The sequence below is a fragment of the Phoca vitulina genome, unplaced genomic scaffold (genome assembly GCF_004348235.1).
Source record: "Phoca vitulina isolate PV1807 unplaced genomic scaffold, GSC_HSeal_1.0 scaffold103, whole genome shotgun sequence".
Taxonomy (NCBI): Eukaryota; Metazoa; Chordata; class Mammalia; order Carnivora; family Phocidae; genus Phoca; species Phoca vitulina.
The window spans coordinates 115,314-128,968 of NW_022589806.1; the positions used below are offsets into that span (position 1 = coordinate 115,314).

The following is a 13,655-nucleotide window of genomic DNA, read 5'->3' on the forward strand; positions in this document are numbered from 1 at the left end:
CTTAAAATAGCTTTTAGCTAACCAAAAAATAGGCTATTCTGACATTCAATGAGGCAGTCACAGTAGATTCTTTAGAAAGAAAAACTAAACATGTTACATTTTTAAAAAATCTAGCATTTTCATGTGATAAAGTCACTCTATAGTTTCTAGAAACTACACTAACCTTACTACACTGTTTCTATGTAGTGACTTATTAAGGTTGTCTTTAAACTCTAACAGACAGATGGGTAAGAAACAAAAAATGTTGTTAATTGTTCACATGTTTTGCAAATGAGCGCTTCCAAATGTAACCAGATGTTTGGCAGTATGCACGATAAGCATCTGACTTTTTCCACATTTGATTCAGATACCTGGCATCATATTGACCCCGTCTAGGCCTCTTGGTTTATGAAACTGGTCTCAGAAAGTTTATTGACATTAGTAAACCAGAGACCAGGATTACTCAGAAAAGATAAAGGCCAAAAATAAGAAAAGCTAATACCTGATATGAATTGGCTGTATTTGGTCCAAAAAATGGGAAGATGATTAGTAAGAATAGTATATATAAGGCAAATGATGCATTCTAAACCAATCAGGCACAACTCATTATATTTCCTGCTTAAAAACATATGTTTAAGGTAATAATTATTATCTGAGAGTAGGAGGAAAGTCATAATTTAATAAGGCAGAGAGAGAGACATAAGGCCTCTTGTAATTAATAATACAATCCAGCTTATGTTCCTTCTGCCAGTGGTTAGTATTTATAAAGCAATACTCTGCTATTTACTTCAGAGGACTGCTAGTATCAGAAGTAACATATTTAAAAAAGGATAATTGTCCATGAAAGAAATCATAGTGGCCTACTCTGAAGCATCTAGAAGAAAGAAATATAGTGATCTAGGGCCGTTGTGCTGATTAAGGACAACAATGAGACTCCTGACCCACTATTAGTAAGACAAGAATTTCTGAGTTCTTCACCCAGCAACCCGCTCATCCTTAGTGACCAAAAAATTTTTAGATGGCTAGCTGTTAAGAATGCTGGCTATGATGATAATACCTTGTCCACATGGGAATTGAAACTGCAACTTGGGCCTCACCAATACCCTAAGCTAAATGCTGTTAATATAGTTGTGAAAACAGAAGTCAACCTAGACATGAGGACTGACTTGATTATTCATATAAATGTAAAAAAATAAATCACATATTAAATGACCCAGATCCTGTCATAAACTACATCCTAGAACAATCAAGGGAAAAGGTATGTGTGATTGTGTTACAAGCTGAACTACCCAAGGTTTTATTGGCAATATTTTTACTTAAAAGAATGACTGACAAGACAAACTATGATTATTCAACTTGGGTATTTGGCAGGCATTTTATTTAAAATCAATGAAGTTAGCCTATCAATTCAAGGAAAAAAACAACTGATGTTATTTGTTAGCAATGATAAAATTAAGCTTTGAAGTGAAAATTAAAATTTTAAATTTATTATCTGTCACCATGCACTTGACTTATCAATACTCAGTCATTTTTCTGATGAAATTGGTGACATTAACAAATGCTGTTTATTGATGTTGTATAATGAAATGTGTAAATATTTGGAAAGATCTACATACACATTGAACCAATGTTTTCCAACTGACCAATGTATGAAGATACAAAATTGTGCATGAGCAAAACATCTATTCATAGCATACAATAGAACAATGGATTTTAATATTTCTGAATATGCAAAATTTCACTGATAGGGTTTTAAATTCCACTTCTGCAGTTTTGGTGTGTTATCAAAGAATATCCACAATTATCTGAAAAAGCTATGAAAATCCTCCCTTCCCAGCTACTTATATGTGAGAAGCCAGTTTTACTCATATACTTCAAACCAAACATATGGCAACAAATTGAATGCAGAAGCAGATATGAGAATCCAGTTGTTTTCCATTAAGTAAAATGGAAAATACTTATTTTTTATTAAAACTTTGTTTCTTATGTTCACATGTAATATTTTTATTTACTTTTAAATGAATTAATATTTAATTTTTTAATTTTAATTTCTAATTCATTAAATATTGAATGACACAATCCACATAAACAAAAGTTTTTTGGGGTCTTCTATGTTTAAGAGTATAAAGATCCCCTGAGACCAAAAAGTTTAAGAACCACTGTTCTAGGCACTTATTAATGTCACAGCAACTCATACTGAGAAACTTACCTCATTTCCTTTAGGATTTGGAACGTATGGTTGCAATGGTTCTATTTGGACTTCAGCTTGAATTGAATGAAATACTTCATCATTGTCTGATGATTCATCTTCTTTGTCCTTTGAAACAAAAAGGATAATAAATATTTTAATTGTTGTTAAAATGCAAATGATAGGAGCAACTTTATCTTCACAATGTACAACTTAGAATAATTTTCAAATATTAAAATTGATTTAAACCAGTAGATTCTAATAGGTTTTGGTTCTGGATTCCCTTTAGAATCTGAGGAGATTCTAACTGCATATAGACACACATGTCTGCATATATTTTCAGGGGGATCCCTGAACACCTGCAGCTAATCTATTAGACCCAGGTTAAGAATATCTGGTTTAAAGCTTAACTCATAACCCCAGACTGTCACATTTAGTAAGCAATTATAACTATGAAGTTCAGTCCTCCTGTGCAATGGAAGATCTATAATACAGCAGTGCAAATATTTCTCACTAATTGAGCTCTAGGAATTTAGGAAAGTTTCTGTTTTTACATTTAAGCCAATCAGTATTATTTCTTCAATTCACAGAGAGTAATGAAAATGAGTTTTCTTTTCTTTGGTTAGTTGAAGAATTCACATACATCTCTAAATGCTAACAAATTTTTAGGCAATTCAAAAGATCTATGACTTTGAGTTAGTATCAATTTTTTATATTTTCTTTAAAAATCACATACAAAGATATGAATACCTGTACAAGATCCTAGAGTCATGGGATTGGTAAATATTATTTACTGACTTTTTCTTCCAGTTTAGAATGGCTTCTCACATGTACATTTAAAAAACCAAATGACAATAAGTATGTGTCATGCTACCAATGCTATGAGTCTTGCAAGGATGCATACAAGTCTTTTTCATAAATGCAAAACCCATTAGATTTAATTGTTACTAGTCCTCATTGAAATCAGTCGCTAGCATTTTAGATGCCTTAATTTCAAGCAAATATCACCATTCTAGACTCATACCTCCACTTCTCTATATGGTTTCTTTCTCTTCCTATCTCCCCCTTTATTGAGAGTAGACATCCATTTCCCCTTTTGGGCCTTTCTTCACTTGTTAAATATGTTAGGGAAATAACATTAGTTTAATTGGCTCAATGAACAAGCCAAAAGATTCACTTATCCAGACATTCAGACAAGATACATTTGTAATTACTGCATTAATTATTATTAGATAAATTGATGTTGATACCAGGGTTTAATTTAGGATTCCTTTATGTAAATGGATGTTGTGAAGTATTAGAAAACAAGTGCTCTCCTAATCCTATTGACCTCATTAATTTGCTTATAAAGCCCACAAACCCTTCATTGTCAGATTAGATCTGCCAGATTGAATTCATCAACTCCAACCAAATTATATTCACTTATATTAGAGAATTTGAAAGAATGAGGTTTTGACTATTTGCAAATAAGATAAAGATATTAACATATTGCATTTCAAAAGAGTACAGAGATGAATTTGTAACGTGTCATGTTCTATGCAGAGATTTCATTGATTAATTATGTAAAACGGTGGAAAATTAGTGAGACAAGTCATACATATGGTAAATACAAAATGTTTTGGAAACTGCTTTTCTGTTTCATTTTAACCTTGATTTAAACATCCTGAAATTTAAAAAAAAAATAGTATAATTCACTTAAATAGCACAGTTCAGTATTCTATCAGAAGAAAGACAAATTAACTTAGAGGTTGGGGAGCAAAACCAAAGTTGTTTTCTGTGTTTATTTTTAATGAGTTCTATTTGAAATTTGGAACTATGATAGTAATTTTCAAAGATCCAAAATAGTAATTTTACATGTCCTTATGGTGTCCCTTTATTAGTTAATAATTAAAGCTATATCTCTACAAAGATATTAAGCAATTACCTGGATCACTCAAGCCAATTTTTCTTTCTCAAATTTAGTCATAATTATCTGTAAATTTTAAGATAATTTATTTGAAGTACAAATTATTAAATTAATCTTCTCTGGCACATAAGGAATATTGATTTCATTTGGTCTTAACAGAGGGAAACATGAGCATGTACTAGCATGTTTTCTCTGCATATTTGATTCAGTAAAAATATCAGAAACTCTTACATTTGCAACTTGTCTCAATTCTTCCTCATGCTGATTAAAGATATCCTCCCATCTGCGCTGGCGCCTTCGCCTGCAGGCTTCTAAATCTGAGAGCTCAAGCTCTTCAGGTCTCCTTGATAACTTTGCCCGGAACCTCTTTGGTGATAATCTTTTTGCCAATGCCTGCCTTAGACTAGAAACTTTCGATTTTTTCTTCTGTGCCTGTTCTGGTTGAGAGTAAAACATGTTTGAAGACAGGTTTTCCATCAAGGTTTGCAGTGGACCAAGTGGCTTTGAGTTATGTGAGTTTGGTGCTCGAAGTAAGTCTCTTGATAGTCCCTCTATCAGTTCTTGAACTGAGCCAACTGCCTGTGGGGGCTCTAGTGCCCAGGCCTGTGCTTGAAGTGACCCTTCAGTTTGCCCCTCTACTGGAATGAGTACCTGAGTGTCCAAATGTAGTGGCAACAGCACATGGTGGTTCTGTGACAGTAGGGGCAGGAACACCTGGGCATGTACTCGTAATGCCTCAGGTTCCTCTGACTCATTCTCTGCCTGGGTAGGCTCAGCAGCCTGTTCCTGTACCTCTGGCTGTTCAGGTACCTGGTTCTGCTCCAGCTGCTGTTCAGGTACCTGGTTCTGCCTCTGCTGTTGTTCAGAGGCCTGACCCTGCCTTTGTTGTTGTTCAGGTACCTGATCTTGCCCCTGAAATTCCTCTGGTACCTGGTCCAGATCCTGTGGCTCTTCTGATGTCTGGGGCTGGGCCTGAGCAGCCTGAACCTGCTGCTCTTTTGGTACCTGGGCCTGTACCTGTAGAGGCTTAGGTACCTTAACCTGAGCTTGTAGTGGCATGAGCATCCAGGCTGCCCTCCGTAGTCGTGGAGGTGCCTTAATCTGCATCTGTAGGGGCCTAGATGCCTTAGCCTTAACCTGAGCCTGTAGTGGCGTAAACACCCGAGCTGCCCCTTGTAGTCGCTGAGGTGCCTGGGCTTGCCCCTGTAGAGGCCTAGGTGCATTGTCCTGAGCCTGTAGTGGCATGAACACCTTGGCTGCTCCCTGTAGATGCTGAAGTGCCTGGACCTGTGACTCTTCTCGATCAGGTAACCACCTTGGCTGAGAGGGTTCTCCATGCAGAACTCTAAGTGGTCTGCATCTACTGCTGGTTGGCAGTCTCAGAAGCTCATGAGTACAAGAAGGTCCTCTAGAAATAAACATACAAATGATTGCTATGTAGTAATAATTGTCAGTGGAGTGAAGCCACTTGGGGAAAATGCCTTTATTTTAAAAAACGGAAATTTTGTGCAATAAAGATATTTTCAGTAAATTTTTTTTGAATCATTCCTGTAATGTCTGGAATATTCTTTGTATTACTAATATACTCAATTATCTAATAATCTACCTGGTCATTCTAGTGCCAGAAATTAAAAGATTCTTTGAGTAGTAATAACAATCTTTCCTCAACATTTCCATTCAAATATCTCTTGAAAATATAGAGAGAGCTGTTATTTGTTGCATCAGAAGGGATTAAACTCTTCTGAGTCAAATGCCAACAGAATAGAATCAACTGTCTTACATAAATTGCTAACAACAAATTATATTTGTAATTTATCTAACACACCTGAATCTTCTCATGGTGTATTGCTCCTTAATAGCTTCCTCTCTTTCAAAGATCAGAGGTATTCCTTTTTATAAAAGAGAAAAAAACAAGGCAAAAAATCAGCAGATATTAGTGTAATCTACCTTAGGAATTTTTACCCTTTAATGCTCAGGATGTCAAGTGAATTACAAGGACAAGAGGGTAACCCTTCAAATCACACTTGGTTGGTAATATGGACAATATCCCAGTTCCTAGGCCCACTTTTGCAGCACAGTGAAGCTATTCCATACAGACTAATTTCTCTGGGCACAGGAAAGGGAATTTAGCAATTTGGTAGCTGCAATCTAAAGAGAAGTAATTGAGAAAGACAAAGGGAGAATGGGACAAGAGAAACTTTATAGATGGTTGTTGAACATGGCTTAAAGGTGTGTGATCTAGATGTGAGGACTTTATGGCTTGGGCCCACCCTATCTTTGGTCCTTTCAATGAAGATCATTGAAAATGAGGATCAGGATCATTGGTCTTTCCAATGAGAAAGTAAAAATCTAAATTCTGGATTTTACACTTAACACATTCAACATGTTCAGCTTCTTTCATTTCTGCTGTGCTGTACTGAAATATAGACGTTTACAAACAAGAGTGTTCTTTTGAATTTCCTAAATAAAAGTGTTTAGGGCAACTGTATTTACACCTATGTAATTCCCACATAAATGTGACTTTTCCTGCAGGTAATATTTTGGAAGTCTTGCAACTCTGGAAATTAGCAAATTCTCAAATAGAAATGGGGTCTTCCTGCACCCATTTGAGACTAGCTGGTTTTTGTGATGCTGGTCCAGTGAATTTTCACCCATGGTTAAATAAATTAATTTCTGCTGCTTCTCACTCCAAAATAGGATACATATAGTTATGTAGATGGAAGAAACTCTACTGCAATCTATCCTGTAGCTATTCTGAGAATGACTATGTTTCCAGTTTCCCCTTTTCCATTATATCACCACTCTCAACACTGCCCATGGAGCCCCAATTTAAATGTGGAATATGCCATACAATACAAAGTTAAAACTTCCTAAGTAGTTTAATCTGGATTTGATGAAAATCCATCCTGCCATTTTTGGCATTAATATATAGAAACTAACTTTTACTTGTATAAATTAGTCCTTTTAATTACTTCTTATACTTGGAGATTAGTGCATAAAACAAACTTAGTATGGTACACAGAAATTACTTCAAAATTAACAGTCATCAATAGACAATTACAAATCTATTTATCTCATTGGAGTTAATTAAAATGTCAACCAAAAAAGAACAGTAAGATACAGATTTTGTTACCTTTTTTATTTATTTTATCTCTTTAGTTAGGAGTTTTCTTAAAATAAAATTGGCACATCACAAAATTCTTCTTGATGCTTTCAAGGTTTTTATAAATATGAATACTTGCCAGTTGTAATTGGTGACAATTTATAATCATATATATACAGATGATCAGGTGAGAGAGAATTAATTAACTGCACATGGCATATTAGTGGAAAAACTAAATATGGAAGGCCTCCCTCAGAATTTTTACTTTTAATCTAATTCTTAAATATTATTTTTTCTGACAAAAATGAATAAACTCGGCTCTCATCTAAATATCCATTCTAGTAAAATGAAAGTTGACATATTCCAACCTTTTTTCTGTCTCTTTTTAATGATTCCTGTAAGATGCTTCTTCAATGACTCAACAACGTGTCCTTCATTTTTTATATTCCGAACAAAAGGGTGATGAAGCATGTTTGCAGAAGTAGGACGAAATAGGAAATTTTTTATCATGCACTTTTCCATGAAATTGTGGAACTTGCGAGACCTAAAAGAAATGAGTCAAAGGGATAAAAAAGCATCCTCAGGCTTGCCATATCTTCTCCCATCCTCACACATATGCCACTCTGCAGGTCATATTTTTGGAGAGAATTGCCTCTAGTTATAATTGTCTTTTCAACTGCCATATGTCCTGCAGCTTGACAATATACATTATACAATACCACTCAAACCTCAGATGAGCCAGAGTCAATGGCATTTAAATAGTAGTAGAAACTTCAATGAGTTCAGAAGTATGTACGTGGTAAAAAGTCAATTGGTGGGATGGCAATGGAGCGGTTAATGTGATATATGTAGAACATGTATCTAGATTGGTCAGCCCACAGAAGTCATACTTTGAAGTCTGAATGTTTCACTTGACTACATGCACTTAGAGCTACATAGTCATAAATGTAATGATCCAAAAAAAAAAAAAAAAAAAAAAAAAGGTGTTAATAGCACCAGGACTAACTAATCTTATAAAATGGTTCATGAAAACAGAAGTGTCCAGAAAGCCTGAATCTGTGGGAAGGGTTAAATTGAATCACAAGGAAAAATGTCAGCAATCAAATCACAGCCACCACTTCTAGCAGGGCAAGCAATAAATACTAATAATAAACAAGAGCTTCTGACACTCAATCAAAAAGCTTCAGTATAAAGGGTTCCCAAGTTAGTTGGTCTGTAACACCCTGGGAGAACAAATCCTCTTCTCCAGGTCTGTGGATGTTTAGTTTAATGGGCTGAACAACTGAGCTGTATATCACAATCACTGACTGCCTATCTAGGCACAGTGAGAAATGTCACAAATGATTTCTATTGGTCCATGCCATTAATGGAGAAACAACTGAACATGCCATTAATTCCAGGGCAGTGATGTCATCATAATATACTATGGAAGGTATTACTTATGTCTAGTTGGCTAGCTAGCTCTTAATGAAAACTAATCATTAAGACCCCCCACTTAACGTATTAGTTTTTAGGAAATACTGTCCAAAAAAAGATGTTGAAACAGGACTACAAAATTAATTAAAACTCATTTCCTACATAAAAAATGGCAAGTTAATGTGTTTAGGAGATTAAGTCATTCATCTTTACCATCCACTGGATTTGACTTTGGGGGCAGATTCCCGCAAAATAACAAAGAGGGCTTCCAAAGGCTGAAGGTTACACAGGGCTGCAAAGGAAAATAGATGTGTTTAGAATGAATGAGAAGGGTAACAACAGAGCACACTCCTCATTCCAGAGGGGATTCTCAGTGTTCTTTCACATATCATGTTGAATAGACACTAAGGAATAAATAGATACAAAATAATGTAGTTACAGGAAAAGTTCATTTTCATACAAACAGTCCATTATATAAGATCCTCAAGTTTCACCATTGACAGGTGTGGCAAATTAATAATAAACTACACTGGATAAAAATTTCAAAATGTATGATTGGTGATTTCTATCTAGAGAAGTAAACAAAAAATAGAGACAAACACTCTTCTGTATTTTGTGTTGTAGGTATCTATACTTATAAAATTGAAATATGTCATTATAGGCTTAAAAAGTCAACCAAATGAGTAGCTAAGCACAATAATATATAAAGAATGATTTAGCAGTCTAAAAAGATGAGAAGAATCTGTTTTGGAAACTCAAAGTCCTAGGAATAGAGGTAGATATAGTGTAACTAACTATTAAAACACACCCTCTAGAGTAAGATCACCTGGGTTCAAATCCTAGTTCTTCCTTTGTGACTCGGGCAAATTACTTAACCTATCTGTGCCTTGGCTTCTTTATCTGAAAAAAAATCAAGAATTCCTTCAAAGAGTTGCCATGAGGATTAACCTACATGTAAAAGTGTCTGGCATAGAGTAGGTACTTAATAAATATTAGTTATTGGTATTATAATAAAGATTTTACCTATCTGGCACTTCAAGTCTGTGCCAAATTATAGGACTTCCGTTCACTTTTTGAAACACACAGCTATACAAAGAAAAGCCTATTCCATTATGTGCTATATAAATTCATTACCTTGTTGGTCTGAGAATTTTCTATAAGCTTTCTTATAAGCATTTAAATATGTCTCACTTCACTTATTTCCTCTTGAGTTTTGATTAAAGAAAACTGGCAGTGCAAAAAAATCCCTGAAGGAGAGCCATACTTTAAATTTCTCTTTCTCTTCATATATATTTTTTTATTTTATTAAGTTTTTAACTTTAACTCCAGTATAGTTAGCACACAGTATTATATTATTTTTGGGTATACAATATAATGATTCAACAATTATATACATTACTCAGTGCTCATCATGATAAGTGTACTTTTTGATCCCCATCACCTAGTTCACCCCTTGTCCCACCCACCCTCCTCTCTGATAACCATCAGTCTGTTCTCTATAGTTAAGAGTCTGCTTCTTGATTTCTCTCTCTCTCCCTCTTTGCTAGTCTTGTTTCTTAAATTCCACATATGAGTGAAATCATACGGTATTTGTCTTTCTCTGACTGACTTATTTCATTTAGCATAATACTCTCTAGCTCCATTCATGTTGTTGCAAATGGCAAGATTTCATTCTTTTTTTATGGCTGAATAATATTCGTGTGTGTGTGTGTGTGTGTATACAGAATGTGTATATATATATATATATATATATATACACACACACATATATATACAGAATATATATATATATACACATTTCACATCTTCTTTATCCACTCATCTATCAATGGACACTTTCATAATTTGGCTATTGTAAATAATGCTTCAATAAATGTAGGGGTGCATATATCCTCTCAAATTAATGTTTTTGTAGTTTTTTGGTAAATACACAGTACTGCAATTACTGGATCATAGGGTAGTTCTATTTTTAACTTTTTGAGGAACCTCCATACTGTTTTCCAGAGTGGCTGTACCAGTTTGCATTTCCACCAACAGTACAAGAGGGCTCCGCTTTCTCCACATCCTCACCAACAAATTTTATCTAATACCACAAGTGTGTCATTCATGTGAGGACAATTTGATATTAATGATTCTTTAGAGTCACCCTTTCTCCTCCAAAATACATATCCAGAAAAACTACAATGCCAAACTGGCCTCTTGTAATAGCAGGAAAAAACTCCCCAGGGTTATTTCATTAGAGTGATTTAAAGGCAATTGTTCAAATGTCATGTTTTTTCAATTACATAAGTATAAATTAATAGACATACAGGTTTATAATTGAGGGCAGAATTATCCCCAAGCTGAAAAGATTAGTCAGGGGTGCCTGGGTGGCTCAGTTAAGTGTTCAACTCTTTTTTTTGCCTCAGGTCATGATCTCAGAGTCTTGAGATTGAGCCCTGCATCAGGCTCAGTGCAGAGTCTGTTTGAGATTCTCTCCCTCTCCCTTTCCCTCCCCATTTGTCCCCCTCCCCCAACTCATGGGTTTGCATCTGCATGCACACTCTCTCTCACACACTCTCTCTCAAATAAATAAGTAAATAAATAATCAAGATCATATTTGATTCTCTTCATTCCTTTACTCTGTCCAGTCACCAGATTCTGTCCTTTAAACATATTTTAAGTGGGTTTGTACAATATTAAGCAATTGTCATTTATTAACATTTGAGCATCATGCAGTCAACTAACAACATCCCCAGGGGTCAAGAGTCAGAGCATAGAGTAGGGAAGTTTTCATTAGGGAAATGAGAAGTCCACAAAGGAATGGAGCACATGGGTATGTCAAACAGTAGACGTTTTCTATATAGTCTAATTTTAGGAATTTCAGTAAATACTCCCTTTATCCCATATCTAACATGCCTAAATGTTTCACCATTAGAGTTTCATTCCTTTGAAATAGCAAACCTCCTTTAAAAATACATTTCATAGATGGTATAATGCTAAATGAAATAAATCAGAGAAAAACAGACACCATTTGATTTCACTCATATGTGGAATTTAAGAAACAAAACAAATAAAGAAGAATGAACCCAAGCACTTAAGAAGGTCCTGGTGTGGGATGGTACAGATCTTCCCTCCTCTGAGAGCCTCTACAGCACCCTTTCAGTGAGAAGTTACTCTCCCTTTCTTTTTACTTCTCTGGGAGAGACTCACCAAAGAAAGAAAGAAATTTTGTTATCTGGACCTCAGAGGCAATTATCATATAATTGTCACTTTGGAGGGCCACCCCCTCTGAGATGATAATTATCAAAACCTGGAGGATTTCTGCAGTCAAATTAATGACAATAATTTCCATCCAAAGTTTATACTCCAGGCAATATAGGAGGCTGGCGAAAGACCAATATTTTAGCAGTGTGGCTATTTCAAGTTGCTCATGACCAAAGTTGCAGCATTCCAATTACTTATTTAGGCATGTATGTCCGATTTTTTTTTCTCATTGTGAATTAAGAATCTCCTGGTCCTTACACATCTTTTGTAAGAAGTTTGCCATTTGTGTACTCCATGCAAAACTCCTCTGCACTCCTTCTGTGAGTTTTCTCCCATGATTTAATATTTTGGAGTGAAAAAATGAAACAAAATAAAGACGAACCAGGAAATACAAATCTGCAAAATGTAGAAAGCTAGTGTTTTGAAAAGAAATGGTAAGGAACATTCAGAAACAATAGAAAAAATATAGTACTTGATGCAATCATGTATTCTAAATAAAAACATGAATCAATACTCATATGCAATACCATATTGTTAAGAGAGAGTAGAGGAAGAAGAAGAGAAAGAAGAAGAGGAAGAGGAGGGAGAGGTAGAGGAAGAGGAGGAGGAGGAAGGGGAGGGGAAGGGGGAGGAGAAAGAGATAGAAAAAGAGAAGGAGAAGCTGCTGATCAATCTAATATAATCTAAGTATGTTCACAAAAACAAATAATCAAGAGATGAGGAGGAATAATATGCATCTTCCCATTCTTATTTCAATTTTATATATGTGGTATAAATAATTTTTCCATCATTGATTTTTTATTCACCCAGCATACATACTTTGTAGTTTTGGAGGGCACTAAAAGAGAGACAGCAGCAACCTGACCTTCATATCTGTCCCAGATTTAATCTAAGCCTCTTCTGTGATATTCTAAGGGACACCAGGAATTCTTAACAATCATGTTACCATTATTTCTACCCCTTGAAATTACTCCCATTGGCCTTGAAAGACAGTACTAAGATAGCCCAAATTTATAAAGTTTGTTGGGTGGACAGTGTGGAGATAGAGCATGTAGGAACATGGGAACCTACAGGACCTCCTTAGAAAGGTAGAAGCAAAGAAATTCCACCTCCACTTGCCTGCCCTCCAGCAAACACTCCAGGCATTTCCTCACTTCTCATCCAACAATACCAGGAATGCATTTATCATTTATATCTTTAGATTTAGATATTGAAGAAATAAATATGCTCTGCTTATGGGGGTCATACATTTGATGGTTATCAATCATTTATATCCAAGTTCACATTTTCAATTTCACTTTTCTATCAGAAAGCAGAGTCCTGAGAGAACAGGATTCTGACAGATGATTTAAATGATGGAGATGAGAGAGAAACATGAGGAAATTGAGCCTTCTGAGCAATTAAGGGCACTGGAGTGGCTAAAAGGAGCAAAGAAAGCACCAAAGGTGAGCTGGACTGACTTCAAATGAAAAAAAAAAAAAAAAAAAACACCAAAAAACAAAACAAAACAAAACAAAAAAACAAGAAAACTTGAGTTCCCAAGGTAGGGGATTGGTTTGATTTCAATGACACACTGGAAGATTTTCTTAACTATCACATTCTGAAGCAGTGGCAGTGTGTGACTATAAATATTCTGGAACCTAAATATTCCACCAATCACTATGTACTAGAACGGCTTTAGATTCTCATTAGTCAGGACTGTCAGTACCAAATACTTTGAGGCCAAATTGAAACAACAGTCAATAGCCTAAAATAAGGTATCATAAGGGAAAAGCACAAACTCTTTATAGATATATCTGGCCATTCTGACTGGTACA

At 35.2% G+C, this 13,655-nt stretch overlaps 1 protein-coding gene across 1 annotated transcript in view; it reads right to left on the minus strand.

Moving 5' to 3' along the window:
• Positions 1-13,655, minus strand: part of NRK (Nik related kinase) — a 134,419-nt gene that overhangs the window by 41,885 nt on the left and 78,879 nt on the right. Inside the window, exons 10-14 of the mRNA XM_032397776.1 lie at positions 8,806-8,884; positions 7,545-7,720; positions 5,899-5,962; positions 4,305-5,481; positions 2,189-2,296 (exon numbers count right to left, since the gene is read on the minus strand). Of these exons, the coding sequence (XP_032253667.1) occupies positions 2,189-2,296; positions 4,305-5,481; positions 5,899-5,962; positions 7,545-7,720; positions 8,806-8,884 (1,604 nt within the window). The remainder of the gene's footprint in view (positions 1-2,188; positions 2,297-4,304; positions 5,482-5,898; positions 5,963-7,544; positions 7,721-8,805; positions 8,885-13,655) is intronic.